Source organism: Malus sylvestris, chromosome 11 (genome assembly GCF_916048215.2).
Source record: "Malus sylvestris chromosome 11, drMalSylv7.2, whole genome shotgun sequence".
Taxonomy (NCBI): domain Eukaryota; kingdom Viridiplantae; phylum Streptophyta; class Magnoliopsida; order Rosales; family Rosaceae; genus Malus; species Malus sylvestris.
Genome location: NC_062270.1, coordinates 17,342,827 through 17,363,706, shown reverse-complemented (window position 1 = coordinate 17,363,706; position 20,880 = coordinate 17,342,827). Strand labels below are relative to the sequence as shown.

Here is a 20,880-nt window from a genome sequence, read left to right as displayed (position 1 = left end):
CATGCAATCAATCATAAACAATTAAATAAAAATCACATATTCATGCTAAGGCTCAAGGCTTCGCCCTAGCAAAAGAAATTAGTTCCGCATATTCATAATTGAAATCATAGAAATATCTATTAAGAAAAGGATTGAAAACATCTTCAAGTAGAAAATCTTCAAAACCCTAGCACTTCTCTCTGTCTCCAATATTGCATAAAATAAAGTGTAGTATAAAACTGTAGACGGCTAAGCAATATATTTGCTAAGCCCCCACACAAACCCTAGCCCACTAAAATTAATAAAAACCCTAAATAAAAATAGTAAAATTCGTCTAAAATCTGAACAGCCACGTTTTGGCCCAAAAGCTGCTCCAAAACTGGCCCAATATAGCTGGATTTGATGTTTGGAATATTCTGAACACTTTTCCAGAAGGCCACGAACCCATCCGAGGTCATCTTGGGCTCCAAAAACGCAATTTAAGCCCAAAAACGTCATTTTCCAGCACTGCACACTGCTTCTTTATTTCATCGCCAGAAAATAACCGCTTGGTGGAAAAATCCCAAATTTTGATACGACCAAGCTAAGTGACTCACGAACGTCCTCCAACTGGAATTACTCCAAAATTCGTCCATTTGGTCCTGTTTTGCTCCAGAGGAAGTCGAAAGTCCTATATTGAAAATACAATTCAAAGTATCAAAATTCTTCCAATATATTACCCAAAATATACTAAGATTAGGGTAAAATATATAATATAAAATCTACTCATCACTACTCACTTTCTGAAAGTAACTTCTACTCACTTTCTGAAAGTAACTTTCTACTGTAAAACTTAATGAGCTTAAGGAACAATATTTCATAAGCAGGAAAGTCATTAACTTTGGAAACTTTCTACAGTAAACCTGATATACTACAACTGATGCATACAATCCAATTAAAATGTTCATGAAAACTGCCAACACGATACTTGAAACAACTATAATTAGCCACAGAATGATTGTCAAACCAGCAATAAGGATGCAAGCTATTTCAAGAAGTGGACCTTCTCAAGTAATCAGATCATAAATCAGTCGATACCAGCCTTTAAGCAGCATATATGGACTCTTTGCAACATCAATTATAGTGTAAATAGAATCTCCACGATCAGCCCCAACATGCCAACTATATTAGGCCATCTCCAACCGATGGCTGGCCAGAGCGCTCGTTTTAGCCCTCTGGCCCTCCAAGATCCTCCAAGATATTAATATTTTAATGAACAGTACATGGTCATATTTGCCTCCGTCTCCAACCGAGGGCCAAAGGGCTCGTTTTAGCTCTATCACAAAAAATCGTCTCCAACTGAGGGCCAAACATAATTTATTATTTAAAAACTACAACTTAAATTAAAAAAAAGTTATAGAAAAATATAAGTTATAGGGCCAAATTTTGTAAAATATAAATTATAGAAAAAAAGTTATAGGAAGTTATAGAAAAAAAAAGGTTTAAATTCATAAAAAAAATAAATAAAATTGAATACAACAGCTAGTGACTGGCTAGCCGTTGGAATTCAAATTAGAATACAAATTAGTGTCAGTTATAACCGACACAATTGGAATTCAAATTAGAATTAGTGACGGTTTTAAACGACACTATTCAAATTGCTATTATATTAACATTGCTATTAGTGTCGGTTATAACCGACATTAATAATATAGTATATATACTAATAATATAGTATATATTATTTCTGTTGACTATAACCAACAGAAATAACAAAACATTAAAAAAAAATGGCTAGCCCTCTAGCCCTCTCAGATTCCGTGGGGCCCTCCCAGATTCCAGAGGCCTAACCCTCGGTTGAAGATGGTTTTCGGGGTATTTTCGACCATATGGGCCTCTGGACCATTCAATTGGAGATGGCCTTACATCCCAGAATGTTAATCAACCTACAATATGTCCTCGAAAAGAATTGAGTTCGGATTAAAACAGCTCTTTTAAGCAATTTTATTTCAAATGTTTATATTTGGCTATTGATACATAATTTGACGACAGAAGCAAAACAATTTGAGTCACTAATTACAACACTATTACCTTATAGTTCGATTCAAATGTTTATACTTGGCAAAATCAATCACAAATGATTGTTCGTATGTATCTAAGATCACCAATTAGGCAGAATCACTTAGGACTAATAATATAGGCACCCAAGCATCCCATGACACACTATGATTGAATAACCTGCACAAATATCCCAATAAACCTACAGATTAGTAAAAATAATAGAAGAGCGTTTGAAGTTGAATGTCAAAAATACATAAAGAAAGTAGGTGGACAGATACAAATTTCTGAAGAGATCGACATTGCAATCAGATGGGGATCCATAGAATTCAAGCCATACGTGGGAATCAAGAGGATTGAAGCTGTCAGGCATAAAACATAGTTACTGATTAATAGAAGAAATGGAAATGTACACGTAATATAAGATAGAAAATAAGAAGAAAGTATACTCACTTTCTGAAAAGTGACTTTGAAGGCAAGGACACAATAGGTGCATACTTCTTCATTGAACCCAACCTTTCAATAGAAAGCTAATAAAGGAAAACAGCAGTCTTGTTAATTTCCTCATTGCTTGAACCAAACATAATATTTTTCAGTAAATTTAAATAGCAATTTGTCAGATTCATAGATGTCACCTTGAGTACAGAGAGCAAATGCCCAAAACTCTGAAAGAAAAAAAAGAGTCTGCCGAGTCTGAAAACAAAACCAAATTAAACACAAAGATATAGAATCTGAGGTTAGAAACAAAACCCCCCAAAATTACACAAACAAAATTTGAACACAAAACCTATTTTTAAATCCAAATTTACACATCTAAACACATAATATTGAAAACACAAAATTACTTTGGCGGAGAACTCATAGAAAACAATACCTTTTATGGGCTAAGTTTTTATTCAAATTGACACCAGATTCACTATTTTCAGCGAGAAGGCATTATGGTTTGTAGTTTAAGAGTGAAAGTACTGAAGAAACAATCGTTTTCAACAAGAAAATGAAAGAGAGAAGTTGAGGTTTGAGAGTGAAGAAGGGTGGGAGAGAGACGAACCTTCTTGCATGCTTGAGAGAGAGCTCGGCTTTTCCGTCCATCTTTCCTTCAACGATGAGCAACACATGTATAAGAGTGTGGAACCAAATGCAATAGCCTGAATAACCTGGTCTCCCTCGTTTGGAAGAATCCTATAAATACCAAAAAAATCTCTACAAATAACCATATCGGCATTCAAATTCTAGCAAGAAACACAATCGGAAAACATAAATTTTTCAGAGACCAAGTCTCCCACCTAACATGCAAATTACATAGAAAGAAATTTGATTTCAGAAAAAGTGAAAATGTAACATCCCACATCGCCCAGGGGAATGGATCTTGTAAGCCTTATATGTATATTCTCATCTCTACCTAGCACGAGGCCTTTTGGAAACTCATTAGCTTCGGGTTCTATTGGAACTCCAAAGTTAAGCGAGTTCGCGCGAGAGCAATTTCAGAATGGGTGACCCATTGTGAAGTTCTCGTGTGAGTTCCTATAAACAAAACCGTGAGGACGTGGTCGGGGCCCAAAGGGGACAATATCGTGCTACGATGGAGTCGAGCCCGGGATGTGGTGGGGGCCCGGGCCGAGAAGTGACAGAAAAGGCTTACACAAATAGAAAAACGTATTTGAGTGGCGGTCGTGGCGCCTGTGTTCAGCCAAAGACAGTTTAAACAGGAATTAAACAGCCAAGTTATGGGTATATTCAAGACTGCTTAAGATACTAAAAATATTTTCAAGATAACTCTAAATTTAACTTGTACCAATTTTAAAAAATAGATAGTCATTCGCACAATATCTTGCCAATATGGCAAAATATATCATGCAGCAATTGGTAAGCAATTAAAAGCTTGGATGTGCATCCAAGTCCTTATCTTGTTCTTCTTTGCGGGCACCAACCCAAACCAAAACCAAATTAAAAAACTAATTCAACTTGTATATTAATTAAACAAAAGATTTGTATATTAAAATATTATTGTAATTCCGGAATAAATAAATAACAAAACTCTAATTTTTAAGGCAATAAAAAACAGAGCATCACAATGCAATTCTCCTCCTCTCACAAAAAAAGAAAAAAAAGAATGAAAAAAAAAAAAGAATCAAAGTAACGGGATATAATAGAATCAAAGCCATGGTCAATGAGGTATCAGATTGTAAACACTAAAAGTCTAAAATTGTACCAACAAAGTGGAATTACACTAAAGGTCTCCTCATCCACCACAATATCCCAGCTTTCCCCTGTCGTGCTTTTCCCATATTTGTGCGCCTTACTGCAAAAGAGAGAGCAAGTTAACTTGTCAAAGAAAAACCAGAACAATAGATGCCAATGCAGTTCGGCAAGTTTATTTCCTTTCGTACCCATTTCCAAAGTGCTCTTCTCCCCATGTCCTTGACCAACCTAGACATGAGAGAACAAAAACAGAGTTACATCAGATCAAATTATTGAAAGAAAAAGTTCACTACTGTTGTAACGAATCGACATTAGATTCAAGCAACCAAGTTATGAAATACGAATTTAAAATGTAACTATTTAGGGGGGTGTAGTGAATTTGGATTTCTCATGATTTTAATAGATTGTTTTTCAGTGATAGATTTTAAAGGATCTTAATAAATTTTACACTTCTTTTGGATTTTGACAGATTTGTATGGATTTCTAGTATAGAGTTGTATGGATTTGTATGGAGTTTTTCATGGATTTCTTAGGATTTTTATGGATTTCCTAGGGCAATTAGGGACACAACCCAATGTTCAGTAGGCGTGGGTGCAATTTTTCTTATTCCTGGTTTAAGGAAAAGAAGATAAGAACGTAATCTCATTGCAATGCTACTTTATTCAAAATCTGAAACCCAAAATCTATGCAACGATAGCTGATTTTCACAAAAAAATTCATTACATCTGCATACAAAATACAAGTGGAATTTGCTGGCTGATTGTCCCCTATTTACTCAGAAGTGCAACATTTGTTTTTTTTAAAAAAGGTTTGCACCTACACCACCAACAATTTTCAGAACACATTTCATTGCATATAAGGCGCAATCCGTTCTGGCATAACTATATTTAAAACACTGCATATCAACGGAACACTTGCAGACTTCCTACTGCATCATGAACCTTTTCAGCTCCTACCGCCAGAAACAGCTGGACTCCTTGCACTGACGTATTCAGTTGGACTAAACAAGTCCCTGTGACCCAACGGAGCCCTTCCACGCAGTACAGGAGATGAAACTGGATGAGGAGATCCTGAAATTGTCTCACTTGTTCTATGCGTCTCAGTTTCCAATTCCTCACTTCATCAGTGAGTCTGCTATCTCTTGGGAGCAGCCTCTCCATAAATGGGGGTAAGGCTAGCCGACATTCACCTCTCCCAGACCCTGCGTAAAGCGGGAGCCTTGTGCACTGGGTACGGCCTTTTTATCAGTGAGTCTGCTATCTGTTTCAGCAAAGGCCATTCAATTATAAATATAGTTTGCAGTCATAGTCAAACTCTTGCTATATAAAAGCTACAAGCAAATCATAAATTAACATCAATTGAATTGCTGTCCAGCAATTCATCATCATCTTCTCAACTGCTAAATGCTTTTCTTGTCCTTAAGTACAACCAGTTGCCTATGTATTGCTTATTTATTCAACATAATGCAATATACAAACCAAAATGAATTACATGGGAATCACCGACCTAACTCGAAGGTGTTCTTATTAGCACCTTTGCAGGTTGCAGTAGTCACCTAATATGATTCCCATATACTTCTTTGAGGCATTTAATCAAACAACTTGGTGGCCAAATATGCATGGTACCCACAAAAGTGGAAAGTGGAACTGGGAATGCCTTGTCACAAAACAAAGATAAATTGTGATTCCCGTTTCAATCAACAACCACAAGTTCATTTTCGAAACATACAACGCAGGAAAAAAAAAAAATTATTCAAAGTTTGGAAGAAATGAAAAGAAAATTTTCAAGGTCTGGGTGAAAAATCATACCTGAGATATTTCAGAGAATCAACTCGACTGGAGTGGGAATGGCGTCGTACTGAGCAGAGAGATCAAAAGCCAAATGGCGTCGGACACTTTCTTCTGCTTGATATGAGCATCGGTGAAAAAGGCAACAGCTTGATAGATAGATGGAATGGCCTGTTCATCTTCGTCTGGCGTGAAAAGAAATCAGAGGGGTTAGGATCGGATTTTGGATGGCATTTGGTATTTATACCATCTCTTTCAAATCCATCAAAATCCTTCACCTAATAAAATCCTACTAAATCTTTGAGATTTTGACTGCACCTATACTTGTGTGGATTTTTTTTTTTTAAATCATAATTGATTACATCGGGATTTGAATGAATTTTTAAAACCCTTTTAAATCCTAATTTGACTATATCATGATTTCAGAATCTTTTAAAATTCTCTTTTAAAATTTTAATTGACCATACGTGGATTTCAAAGTCTATTAAAATCCTATCAGATCTAAATTTGCCTAGAATGAATATGTGAAATCAAATAGTTAAACCCTAAAAAGCACCACTGCAAATAGCATAAGAAAATTGAAATTAACTCTAACACTATGTCTGGATGAGGGAAATAAACTTGAAATTTGGATTAAAGACAGAATTTATAAATTGATATGCACCAATTCCCTTGTTTGGATTCATAAACATGGAAATTTAGAATTTCCGTATGGAAAAAAAACTTGGAATTTGGGACCTCCAATTCCCAAGTTTAAATTCCATGTAAATATGTGTCATTTTCCAATTTCTATGATTGAGAGTTTAAAAACAACAAATTCCGTATTCAATTCCATTGTTCTTTTAGGTTACCCAAACAAGAAAATTCACAAATTCTATAGAATAAAATTCCATCATTTAAATTTTCGTCATTTTAAAATTCCTTAATAATCTTAAATTTCTTCATCCAAACATAGTGTAAAGAAATTGGGAGAGAAGAATATGAAATGGAAATACCTTTCGGCCTTTGAGTTATTGGATAAAAACCCAACAGAGCAAAAGCCTCCAACTCCAAAGATTGTTGTGGGATTTTGAAGAGAGCAAGAGGGAGAGAGAGAAAATATCAGAAGAAATAAAGCAAGAGCGGCATGGCCTCCCATCCCCGAAACCCACCGGCACGTCCCTACAAAGGACACCTTTGATCAATGTTGAAGTTGTAAACATGAATTACATCCGTAGTAGCAAGCCAAAGAACAAAGGCCTCGCTAGGAACATTTTGATTGAACCACGCCAGATTAGACCAAGAAACTTTAGGTTTAGAGGCTTTTGTTGCCAAGATGACCAAGCGAAGAACATACCGTTACTTTATCGGAGCTGCCTCACTTTATCATTAGAGTTGACATTAAGAATATCGTTGATGAAAATTCTGATTCCAAGGCTCGCCTCAAAAGTATTCATCGAACATCGTTTACAATCAACTCAAAACATTTTTATTATTTTGTAATTTTGTTCGTCGCACATTTTGATATGCGGAATTTTTGAAAGGCAAATATCATCCAACGAAACTTTAGTAGTATAACAGGTGGTGGTCTGACCAGTTGATAGGAAAGCCCTTCAACAATATTCTCTTGTCATTCGTTAGTTAATATGTATTAAGTATTGTAGTTTTAGAAAAAAACTATACATGCGTCTTATGGACATCATCACTGCACACTTATATGAGGAATTAGATACGGATACCTATATGAAAGTGCCAAAATGACTAAATTCGCCGAAAACAACTACGCAATCATAGAACATGTACTCCATCAATTAGGACGTGGTATAATTGTCTTAATGAAATTTTGACTAGGAAAATTTAAATTATGCGTTTGCAATGGTGGTATATGATAACATGAAATTAATTGGAACTCTTGAAGAGATCAATAAGATTTTCAAATATATAAGAGCGAATTTGAAACGAAGGTCATTTCTTGAGAGAAGGGCATTTATTATTAATTATAGATTTATAAATTTCGTGTGATAAAAAAAAATTGAATGAATTCTTGTATAATTTTTCTTTCTAAAATTCATGTGTAAGAGTTTAAATTAAAAAAACCCAACTACATATGCCTACCCTTATTATCGTTGCTGCCATGACTACCATCACTGCCACATTATTCATGACCACCACCATCGTCACCACCACCATCACAAGTTCACAACACACCATTACTAGTACCACCACCACCATATTTCCATGGTTAGCAATCCCATCCCACCAACATTGTCGGAACCCCCACCTTACAACCATCGTTGCCACCACCACCCCACCACCACAAGATAACAATTCACGTACGCAGGTAATGTTTGTAGTAGATTGCTATCTGTCACATGCTCTAGGTTCGAAACTTAAATTTTATTAGGTTAATCAAACAAGAATCATCACAAATTTTAGAAAATTATATAAAATGATTTTAGAATTCTTTAGTACCAGAGTTGTTAATTAGCATGAAAGATTCTAAAAAATAAGGGAAATAAAGAAAGAAAAACAAAACAAACGAACAAAAAAGTAAAAACTACTTTTAGCTAGCATATATGTCTTGAAGCCAATCCACACAAATCTTTCATTACTTATATCAGTTTACATTCACCCGTTAATGGAATTAATAATAATACACAATCGACAACATGCAAGTCTGAAATTTACAAGTCTTAACAATACCATTGTACAGTAATTAAGCTCCTAAATTTCTCATTTTCTTTTAAGAGCAAAAGTAGAATTCACAACCAGAAACACAAAAAAGACTGCTGCGACAAGTGAAGCCACAAGATCCCCACTGAGTGCCTGGCAGAAGTCGTTGTCTTGCCTGCAAATAGCAAGCCAGTTTGCGTTCATGTTCCCGTTATGCGCCAAGTACACAATTGCAGATGAAGCACCATCTGCTGCTATGATTAGAGCAACCATCACCTGCAAAGCATTTAAGGAAATGTTTTCAGTAAGTCAATATATATAGATCAACATATACATAATTAAGGAAATAGAAAACGGGGAGCTCTTTAACGATAGAGTAACGATATATATCATGGTAGCTGATTTTCACATATCCATTTTAGTCTTTCATACACGACACATCCTTCTTTATTCATGGAAATCGGTTGATATCAAACGGATATAATGGATACGATCCAACATGGGTGTGTCGTGTGTGTGAGGAGACAAAGAGTTTACTTATGATTTCCCATATTCATGTAACTGATCATCTCCAGAGCATTATTTCTTTAATAGATAAAAAAATTATTAGTTCGGTTTAAAAGGACGAATCACGTGACATGTTGATGTAGTGTATATATAGTGTGTAATCAACTCAGATTACCATGCGTATACAAATTAGTCTTAGATTTAGATTTTAAAAAATTTAAATACTAATAATATTTGACACGTGTGACAATTTGAACGAATACACTCTCGTCAATCACGACAAAGAAATAAAAAAGGGGACTCATCAGTATGCCATGTGAGTATGGAATAGTAGAATTTGTTAGTCATATTACTGTGTCAAGGTTAACGAGCAGTAGCCTTAGCCCTATTGCATGAGGTCATCGAATAATGCAGATTATAGAGAAGGGCAAGGAGAGGGCAATGTATCCCACAGCTACTGCATTCGCAGCCACAAAAACCCTGCCCATATATATCAAGGAATCCATCAAAACCCTAATCAACTAATTTGTTTGCTCAAAAGAAAATTTCAGAATTTAAACGAAGCGTATATATATGTTTCGTACGTCAAAGTTGGAAGATCATTATACTGAGCATGGAACTGGAATAACTACGTGAAGAAAGGAAGAATCTGTTCGGTATTCCCCGTAATGTAAGCAGCAGCAGGAGCAGCTGAACCGGCACCGAGCCGCAGCACAAAGTCTATGATTGCCAAACCCTTTCTCCATCCTCCTCCCGATTTTGGTAGCTTTTGTGGTGACCACAGCAGGAGGAGGAGCAACTTCAGCAGTCTTTCCTTCTGCACCGTAATTCGCCTTCTCATCGGTACTGATTGCTACAGATTCACCACTCTTTTTAGAGTCAATTAGTTTTTCATGATCAAAGGAATGCTGGGATGGGGTTTATATAGGGATATGCAGTGATTAATTCATGTGTTAGTTTTAATGTTGTTTTTAATTGGGAGATGAATAGAGGAACAGGAGTTGTTTCCGAAAAGCTCACTTGCTCCACTAATTAAGCAATATCATGGGCAAATGCTAATCAAAGTGTTTAATTATGTAGATAAACCTAGCTAAAGCATTAAGTTTGATATTTATGATCATGCTGTGAGTATGATCCCTACTTAATTACTAGTATATATGTTAGTATATTCCCTCCAAGGAATCATTGTCTTACTTCTTTACTTCCTTTTTGTTACGAAACAATTGGAAATTATGTCGTCTAAGGTTATCTTCCTCCTTACGAACGACCTTTACTTTCCTAGAGTCCTCATCTCCCTCACGATCTCACTCTCCTCCATCACAATCTCAACATCCCTCGTCTCCTTCGCGACGTTGCAACCTCCATCCACGCCTCAGCCCTGTCATCCGCACCTCCAACCCGTCATCCACGCTTTCTGTTTAACATCGTTGATGGATTGGGGAGCGAAGCTGGACAAACCGAATGAAATTGATTGAACATAACTTAAACGAACCAGATCAATTTGATTGATTTGGTTCGTTTTCAATCTTGGGTGTGATGGGTGAAGCAAACAGACCGTCACTGTGCCAAATCGAAGTCCAATCTCGAAAGACTTAAATGAACACTGGTTTACGAAGGACAATTCGATAATATCAAACAAAATCTAGAAAACCACTTTAAATTACAAATTAATTATTTTCGAACAAGAACCATCCCGCCTTTAGACTAAAGAAACGCTCGCCCCTCTTCGTAATTTACAAGCCGCAGAATTACAGAAAGCCTTTATTCTATCTCAAGACCCCCGGAAGGGGAAGAATCAAAGATAAGAGCTACAACAGCCTTTAGCTGTCATTCCTATACGTGCTATCACAAAAAGCTTAACTTTCAATGGGTGTGTCTTTCAACATAACATTTGAGTGTGTCTACAAGTAACAATGGTTATCAACTCACTTGCTATGGTCGCAATCTCCATCCACGCTCCGCAAGTGCTTTATGCACTCGACTGGCTGCTTCTGCGGTTTCATTGAGTGGAGGGTAACTCCAGCTCTCTGAAATCTGTCAAAATATACAAAGCAACGAAGGTTGTAAGATAGTGAAAGCCAGAAGTATACTTGAGACCAATATTCATTCGGTAAAGATGGTGATCAAGAATAAATGAGAATGCGGTTAGAATAAAAAAAAGAAAAGTACAAAGAAGTTAATATACGGAAGGTTTGTCAAAATATACAGAAGTTCCAACCATTCCAAAAGCATATATTATCATTATTAGCAAACTGCAGTCGTACATTTGTGATTCCAACAAGAAACGAAAACGTGGAAGAACCACCTTTAAAACTATTAATGGCCCATAAACCTTCCAACGAAAGAGAAAAAACTTTATCTTTCAATTGCATGACAAAATCCGCCATTACAATGTGTGCAAGCAAGAATATTTCCTTCAGTTTTGGTATCCTTTGGAATGGATAACAAAGCAATTTTATTTTAGCAGTTCTACAGAGAGTGTGTGTGTTAGTGTTTACAAGGGAAAAACAAACAAATGACCTCTCCCCCTCGGTACTCCCAGTCTCGTTTATTTCCCAATGTTGTCTGTCAATTTATTCTATTAGCATCTACGTTGACAGAGAATGATGAACGAATAATGCAATCCTAAGAAGGGCATCCTCTATAATCTGCTACCTTGTATGGAAGAGTTATGGAAACAAATTGGTTTTTACTTACATTCTCAGAACCTGTGAATGGCCGAACTACTCCTCGATCCTTAAGTGATTTATGGAACTCTGAGAACTTCCAAGTACATCGCTCAGCTCCCATAATATAGACAGGCTTCCTAGAAATATGGACAGACAAAATTAAAATGCTTAAATAAAGAATACATTAAAGAAAATATCATGAATACAGATGTAATTTCCTCAATCATACCCAGTGCTGCAAACCTCGCTTATCATACTGACAGAATCTGCAGTGACAACAAACGCATCTGCCCAGGCTAGATGGCCCATGTGTGGGTTTGGCTCTGGAGACCAAAATATTCATCAGTACAGCACAAAAAGCCCAATTCATATCAAAGTTAAAAATGACCAGAAACCTAGAAAACGTTAAGGGCCTGTTGGTTATCCTATTTGAAATTTTTTATCATTTCTCAAACCATTTCTTGAAAATAATTTTCTTTAAGACTCAAAAACTTGATTGGTTTGTGATTTAAAATTTTTAAATCTTACGACTTAAACTAGAAAAGGAGATCTAAAAAGAAGGGGTCACAAGAGAAGGAGAAAGAGGAGAGAGGAGGAAAGAAAGTAAGAGATGATTGAAGGAAAGAGAAAGAAGAGAGGATCGGACGAGATAGAGAGGAAGAGGAGTGAGAGAACCAAGAGAATGAAGAAAAAGGATTGGAGGAGAGACAAAAAAGGTAAAAAAAAAAAAAAAGAGGAGAGAGAAAGAAGAAAAGAGAGAGAGATTTGGAGCAAGAGGGGAGGAGGGAGAGAAAAAGAAAGGAGTGAGTTTAAGTTTAAAAACTCTAAAAACTCACTTTTTATATTTTTATAGAATAGACTATATTTTTTAGTTAGTCTTGAGTTCAATTTTTGAAAATAGTCCCACCAAACACGTTTTTAAGGCCTAAAACTTGAAAATTGTTTTTGAGTTTAAAAAGTTAGATTCAAGTAGAGTACCAAACATGCCCTAAATTTCACATGATACCTTGGCCATCCCAGATATAAACTTTTGGATTACCGCCAAGCTCTTTCGTTATAACATTAGATACCTGACGAGCAAAATGGAAAAATTGAGTACCACAAAAAACCAAGTAAGAACTTGTATATCTGTAGCAATACCTTTTCAGGAGTCTTATTAGAGAAACATATTCTGATACTCCCACAGCTAGGAAGAATACTGAGCAGGTTGGTAGTCAATTGCTTTGCAAGGTCCACACCATAACGACAATTGCCTATTAAATGAAAAAAAAAGGATACAAATCATACAAGCCCTAACTGGAATAAGTAGACTACTGCAAACAAAAATAACAACGTAGAATGTTCCAAACATCCTAGAAAACTCAGAAAATGAATGATCTAATACTCCTCAAAGTAATCATCTCTCTACTAAATCTTGAACACTAACGTGCAACAAAAATCTATTTAACATTAAAAAAACATAAAACATTTTCAGATTTCCTACATTCCCTTTACTAGGCCATAATTATTTCAACTTGAGATTCAGACAAATTACAAAAAAAAAAAAAAAAAAAAAAAAAACACAAATTCCATCATCCTTCGTAGTATAAACTTGGATTCAAATCTAGGTCGGTGATATTACACAAAACAAAAGGTTATACCACGCAACAAAAGTCACTCCCTTTGTCAAAGGGAATGCATTCTTCTAAAGAAATCCCGACCTCCAAAATAACATTTGCTGGCAGGATGGCACGAACTTGTGCATAAATAAGAACACAAATAATTTGAACCAAAGTTTTTCCAGAATAGCTAAATGCTCGTTTGGTGACATTGAAAGACACGTGCCAGTATCAGGTTATTGCCACATTTCATATTATGTCTATAAGAAAAATAATGAATTGGTAATGACTTCCAGACTCTGACTAATGGCTTAGACAATACATCTAATAAAAAACTAGTTGATAAAGGAAAATCCCAAAAGAAATTAACGGATAAGTATCGATTGTTAGTTAATTTTTTGTATCCAGTGCATAGTGCCTTTTTTGTTAGCCATTCGGTGTTGAGTGTTGTCAAGGGTGCTCTTGTAACAAAATTGGGCCATTGACTTGGCAATCTACTCCTTACATAGTGTTGTGGACCCTTTCAAAGGAGAGGAATAGACGTATTTCGAGGACAAGAAAGTTACTGTCGTAAACTTTAGAGATATATTTTGTCTTCGCTTTGATTATTCCAATGCTAGAACTATAGGTAGTACAGGTCCTTAAAGTTCATAGATACACTACACTTACAAATCAAAACACCATGTATACTGAGCACCCATTCTAGTCCCCCTTTTCAGTAACACATTTAATATATAAAAGAATAAAAGAAAGGAGAAAGAAAAGCATCACATCCAAACACTACTAGTCTACCAGCTGCCCCACATACAGAGCTTAATCTAACCTAACATGAAGCAGGCATTTATATATGAATCATGATGTAGTACTCAAATACTTATATATCAATCCCATAAACCATTAAGCAACAAGGATTCAGATTATATCAAAACATTATACATCAAGTACTCAAATACTTATATATCAATCCCATAAACCATTAAGCAACAAAGATTCAGATTATATAACAAATTACCTGTAGGGCCACCAATGTTCACAACAAGTAAGGGTTTCGGCAAAGGAGCAAACTCATCACGCCATGTACTAGCTGCATTACGAAGTGCACCAGCATCAACTTGATGTAAAGATCCAACGGTAAGAACCTGAATTTAGAAGTTATTAGTATGTCATACGTTGGAGGAGGCGAGAGAGGGGGGGAGGGGGAGGGGGAGGGGGAGGGGAAGGAAATTAAGATAGCCTCCAGTTTCGAAGTACTGGGAGCAGTTGATATTAAACAAGGTTAAAGTTTCTTAAATATATGAAATGCATGCATATAATAAAGTCATCAATCATCGTACATACCACATGACTGTCAGGAGGTTCACGTGGAGTTATCCACCTATGAATAAACTGAGGAACCTGCTTTTGTGCTTCACGTGTCAAAGGATAGTAATCATGCTTAGGGGTAATCACCAAGTCAAATCTATTTAGATGCAACCTGGGATGTAGTATCTGCGAAACAGATGGAAAATGGTGGTGTCAATAAAAATTAGAAGATAATGAACATTTTGGGTATTCAAATGACATGGCAAAAACTGCCACAGCCACCAAAAGAAAAGAAGATTGGATTGTTGAGCCACTGAAAATTATGAACCTAGTCACAGCTAAAAGTCCTTTCCAGGCAAGCAAGCAAATGATTTCCATAACTGTACTAAAGAGGCATCCACTCCAAAGATCTCTCCAACCTTAGCAACAAATAAAGAGAAAATTGTGCACTTCTTTTGAAGAGAAAATTGTGCACTTCCAAAAACTAAACCCTCATTGCAAAACAGATGAGCAAAGGCATACTCAAGCAAATTCATAACATACTTGATGAAATCAATTGAAATTTTATAACAGAAATGGAGATACTAACTTCATGAAATCAATAAGAGAATATGACCCTAAAGACAAATCAAAGAGTACTGAAATCTGACACTAACCAATAAACAAAGAAAAGGGTCAATTCCAAACCCATTTGTGTACTCATATACCCAAAACTACTCACTCAATCAAAACAATAACATAGTACAGTTTAGATCCTGTAAGGTTGAGAAGCTGAGAAGATATGTAAAAACCACTTAGAATGCACAGGCCAAAAGCAAGTCGAGGAGTCGGGAAACCATGATATCCATAGATTTCAAAAACCAGATATTCAATCTAAAATCTTAAATTACCCTTTTTTAGCCATTACAACAGTAACGGTATATCTGGAACCAAAAATCTCATACAGAATTAGGTACAAAAGGCAGCGAGTAGCACTAGTAGTGTTTTCCATAATAACAAGCATCAGTCTGATGTAGAAACAGCAGGCAGATATAAATTCAAAGAGGCCATTGCTACATAATTCAAAGGCCTGGTAAAGCCAAGAAAACTATAAGAAAGGTAGAAGGAAATGTTGAAAATAAATATAATGGATGACTATATATAATCACCACCAAGAAGGTTGTTCTGTGTTAAAAAATAAAAATCACACTTCCAAACTACTTTAACCACAAAAATAAAACTTGAAAGTAAAATATCCAGAGACTATCTCAAGTTGACCTAAACTCAAGCAAAACATACATGAAATCATTAGTGCAACAGGATACTGCAAGCGTACTGTCACAATAAATATAAACATTGTGACATATTCATTCATCGTCATTTCGGCATTTACCGCTAAACCATGTAACTTAATAAAAAATCAAGTCCAAATTCATTTCAGAATAGAATATATAGCTAATAACTGATACAGGAAAAACAAGGTCCCATTGACAAACCTGAACAACAAATACATTGTCAGATGCAAGTTGTTTAATAGAACTTGCAACAGAAATGGTATCCCTTCCAGAAGCTACCACCAATATAGGTCCATCCCTGAAAAAGAAAAGAATGAGTACCAAAAGTTAGACAGGTATCAAGTCAAGCACCACATTCTAAATTTTAAGAGGTAAACGCCATTGGCATTCTGGATATTAGCATGTTTATTTCCTGAATAAACTTTTTGATTTTTGCTTTTGTTGTTTTTTTAGGCTACCCAGAAATCTCTCTAACTGCATTGCCGATTCAGAATCGAAACTATGCCCCCGGCAACCGTACAATCTTTTGGACACAGGAAACTCCAGAAAGTAGCTAATAGGTTCCCTAAGGAATTGAACCCCAGACCGCGTGGAAGCAAACCTGAGGTCCACTCAACCAACTCACGCCACTGAATACATTATTTAGGCAAACAATTGAAGAATACACTTCTTATAACTAACAGTGAACTGTGAAAGAGGAGAAGAAATATTTACTTTTCAAAATTCTGACGAACCATTGTCACAATCTGCTGGACATCAGCTTCTAAAACACATTTCAACCCCACACTGCCACCATTTTCTGCAGGTCGAGGCAAAACTTTCTGCCCCCGATACTTTAATAAAATACAGATCTGTCTTACAATGTAATATAAATTTTTGTGAAGAGAAACTGGGAGCCAGTGAAGCCACTCATTCAATCCTCCTTTCGGCCTTGTAACCCGCTGCATGACATTGTCAAATTAAAAGATAAACAGAGTCAAAAAGTGAAACTGATGTGAGAATAAATTCGGGGATGGGGCGGGACTCTTAATTACAAAAGGTTACAGTGATGTTAACACCGTGTTTCCAGACAATAATTGGTTGCAACTTGTGATATTACTAGTATTTTTCAAATCGCAAGAACTATAAAGGCCTGATCTTTCAGATGTTATTGCTTCAAGTAGTTAGGGAATCACATGCATAATATAAAAACAGGAAGAAAGTAACAATGAAAGATAATAATTCAGACATTTGGATCACAAAGGATATATAGTTAACATGCATATTGCATGCTCAAATTATTAATTGAAACTTGCAAAATTTATAATAAAATTAAGCTTCAAACACGTATTAGAAGCAATAATTTCTTTACAGCAAGAAAGGTACTGTAACAAGCAATCACAAGGATGACCTCCAAACACAAGACACAAGTAATATAAAAACGAAACCTTTTCTACTTGCTATGGCTACCATCCTTGATGAAGACACCAATACATCAAAGACCACCTAATTATTCTTATCAAAACTGATAAACAGTAACAAAGCAAGTCACAGAACCCTCTGCCAATGACCAATAAAACATCTCATACATCTTGAAGAACAATGTAGCTTTTGAAAAATGTAATTGGTTCACACCAACTCTAGTTGGATTTGATAGAGAAATCTATTTCAGCCTAAACTAGTTTAAAGTCAAAGTGGGGATGAAATATTGAGGATGACATACACAAGGGGCACATTTTGTAATCAACTGTCTGGTAGGATTAATTGACAAAATATTGAATGTCATATGTTTTGCAGTTCATTGTTAGTCTTGAATGGTTATAATTCTTTAAGCGATCATATATGTTTTCCTTTTGGTCGATAAGATGAATTGAACTATTGTCATTAACTCCGTCCAGGTTTACAACTCAATGGATTGATGGTTAAACCTCACTTCCAATTAATGAAACCAGATATTGAATACCAACTTTCTACTGGAAAACTTCTGAACTGGCACTGACCCCAACATATGTAAGTTGACAGTATTTTTTCTTTTCAGAAAATTAATTTAAACTCGCTCCATTACAAGTAACCTGGCTGGTCTTGTGGATTGCCAAACATCCAAGTCGAATAGCAATACTGAGTTTATAACATTAAACAACGACAACAAATCATTCAGGTTTGCAAAAACCAAGCCTTATTAAGCTTTTAACGAAATTCAGCATAGAGAGCAACGTTCAACTAACACTCTAGAACCCATAACCACAAAACAGGAAACAATGAACGGAAACAGATTCAAAGAAGAACGCGGCTGCTTTTCAGTGAAAACACATTCAAAACTAGTATGCAACAAATAAATAAACCTATAACAGATTCGTGTACTGGACATCGATATAACATCGTTGTCTAACTGCTAGAGTAATCAAACATTATACTTCAGTAAGTTGCCAACACCTTTATATCCCTTTCAACTAAAATAATTTCAACAAACAAAAAGTACACTAATTTCTATTAAGAACCTGGTAAAACATGCATTTAGGTGGTAAAAGACTAAAATTCATACAAAGGCGATATGTTCTTGAGCTTGAAATTACAACCATCACACAAAAATTAGTACGAAATATTTAATGGGTAGTTTAGCACACAAAATTATAACCATAATTTGGAGAAATCAAAAGGATAAACCCATGATTAGGTTTAATCACGTAACTTACATATAAGACATGCTTATCAGCGAGGCCGAGAGCACGAACCAAGCCAATGCTCTGATTCTCCGAACCCGGGGAGCCGTTGCCAATCACGACGGCGCGCCTAACGACGCCGTACACACCGCCTTCGAAGATTTCCGGCGTGCGCAGTTTGGGACCGGGCGGCTCCGGAAGCTGTATGGGCCTCATGAAAGTTAATAACTTCGGATTCGGATGTTCAATTCAATTCGAAGCGTAATGCAAAGGAGGTTGAAGGCGGAAAGATTTGGTGCGAACTCCCGGTAGTTAATTTCCCTCTGCCCGCTGTTTGGCTGTCAAGAGAGTCACCGAGCGACAGAAAAAGAAAATTATTTTGTATAGGCCTTCTGGGGTATTAATTTCTTCGTGGGGCTCGTTCGGATATGATTTTAAAATGATTGAAAATATTTTTAAATAAAATGTTTTCTGGTTCTAAAAGCATCAATTATGTGCTTTTTCTAGAAAACATTTAACTGCTCTTTCAGGATTTACTTACATTTTTATTAAGAATTGGTTCTAAAAATATTTTTACCAAAAGTGCTTTCAATTATTTTAAAAGTATATCCAAATGAGTTCTAACTTGAGTTTCTAAAAAAAAATCCTAATGAAACACTTTGATATTGTTTACTTTTAAGATTAAGGACATTTTAACTCTAAAAAGTCACCCATGTATTACAACACTTTTTTGTTATTTTGATTAAAACTCAAAGTTTTCAAATTATTTTCATTAGTTTTCCTATAAAAAAAGAAAAAGAAAAAAGAGAATAGAATTCATGTATGACTCATTTAGAAGAGTTCTTTTAACATGTCCGATGTGGGGCATATTGTGGATGATGCGAAGGTTTGCTCCTCAGGATCACTGGAGCTATGGTTGCCCACACTTGTCGTGAAGCCAATTGTATTGCTCACCCATGGTGTAGCCAAGATTTTCAAATAATAAAGTCATAATATCAACTAAAAAGTTTCATTGGGTTATTTTATCAAGCACCTAGCAGGCACCCTGCCAAAACTTGCCAATATATGTCAAAAGTTTGTGCCAATATATGTTGACAATTACTATTATTTGTAAATGCTTGTTGAGAGTGGATATGATACCATGGAGTAATGTTGAAGATTGCCAAGACTTGTCAACTAGGATAATTCATCGAGTATATGGTACGTACAATAAAGTCGCACATAAAAAAAAAAAAAAAGACAAATATAACATAAGAAAATAGAAGTAGGAGGATGAGTTTGTAATTTAGTTTGCTTTAATTGTTTATAGGGGTGAAATACAATTAGTGTTTTAAAAACCTCGCCCCAAGGCACGCCTAGGTGGCTTTGGAGGCGAGGCGGGAGGAAAATTGCCTCTATTTTCTGAGTAGGCAAAAAACTCGCCTAACTTTGTCGGGTGTGCTTGGACGGCTGAGGTGCGCTTGAGGCGTTCACTGAGCGTCCTTGTTTTTCTTTTTGAGTTGCCCAAATTTAAATTTTTTAGTTGTAGGACGTCTGTCTTCCCATCGAAGAAGATGAATCGTGAGGGGTTTTTTTTCTTTTTATTTTTTTTTCTCTTTAAAGTTTAAAATGACCCTACTTTATTAACATTTATTACCCTACTATCTTCTTTTATGTTCACTTTTTTATTTTTATATTATTTTTCTCATATACAAGATAGATAAGCATCTTTTAATTTTTGTTTTTATTATTTTTTAAGATAAAGAAGCATATTTTCCTGAATATTCTGCCAGTAGGAAAATAAACATCTTTTTGTTTTTATTTCTTTAACCCTTTATTATTTTTGAAAAGAAACATTATGATCTTATTTCTTTTTTAAAGACTACATATCCTACCCAAATATTACTCAAAACTCACACACACACACACACACACACACACACACACACACACGCATATATGCACTTACTTAAGATTCTAGATGTCTAATTTCTACTCTATTTGTTTGATTGTTAATTGCTTTGTTAAACTTGTTTGTGATGTGAGTTTGTGACTTATGTGTGACTTATGCACTTTTGAATAACAGTGAATATTTATTTTACAAAGTATTATATTATTTATTTATTATATATAATTGTGTGTGTGTATATATATATATATATATAGGTGAACTGCTAATTTAGTCCATGAATTATCACTTGAGTGAAAATTAGATCACTCAACTATTTTTTTTCAGAAAAATCAGTCCTTGAAATTAT

The 20,880-nt window shown here is 35.5% G+C and overlaps 1 protein-coding gene, 3 long non-coding RNA genes and 1 pseudogene across 4 annotated transcripts; all 5 read right to left on the bottom strand.

Annotated features, from left to right (window-relative positions):
• Positions 1–2,000: 2,000 nt before the first annotated feature.
• LOC126588939 (uncharacterized) lies at positions 2,001–3,246 on the bottom strand. Its single transcript, XR_007611676.1, has 3 exons — positions 3,065–3,246; positions 2,470–2,546; positions 2,001–2,196 (listed from the first exon to the last, which is right to left on the bottom strand). It is a non-coding gene; the product is annotated as an uncharacterized LOC126588939 (long non-coding RNA).
• An 895-nt stretch (positions 3,247–4,141) lies between these two features.
• LOC126588941 (uncharacterized) lies at positions 4,142–4,572 on the bottom strand. The gene is made up of 2 exons (XR_007611678.1): positions 4,404–4,572; positions 4,142–4,315 (listed from the first exon to the last, which is right to left on the bottom strand). It is a non-coding gene; the product is annotated as an uncharacterized LOC126588941 (long non-coding RNA).
• A 285-nt stretch (positions 4,573–4,857) lies between these two features.
• On the bottom strand, positions 4,858–6,356 carry LOC126588940 (uncharacterized). Its single transcript, XR_007611677.1, has 2 exons — positions 6,024–6,356; positions 4,858–5,353 (listed from the first exon to the last, which is right to left on the bottom strand). It is a non-coding gene; the product is annotated as an uncharacterized LOC126588940 (long non-coding RNA).
• A 2,198-nt stretch (positions 6,357–8,554) lies between these two features.
• On the bottom strand, positions 8,555–10,075 carry LOC126590277 (casparian strip membrane protein 2-like; annotated as a pseudogene).
• A 693-nt stretch (positions 10,076–10,768) lies between these two features.
• On the bottom strand, positions 10,769–19,023 carry LOC126588934 (mitochondrial fission protein ELM1-like). The gene is made up of 10 exons (XM_050254097.1): positions 18,677–19,023; positions 16,719–16,945; positions 16,206–16,302; positions 14,767–14,916; positions 14,441–14,567; positions 12,971–13,083; positions 12,837–12,900; positions 12,060–12,153; positions 11,859–11,967; positions 10,769–11,195 (listed from the first exon to the last, which is right to left on the bottom strand). The coding sequence occupies exons 1-10, from the start codon at positions 18,857–18,859 to the stop codon at positions 11,094–11,096; spliced, it is 1,266 nt and encodes a 421-aa protein (XP_050110054.1). The 5' UTR covers positions 18,860–19,023; the 3' UTR covers positions 10,769–11,093.
• Positions 19,024–20,880: the final 1,857 nt, after the last annotated feature.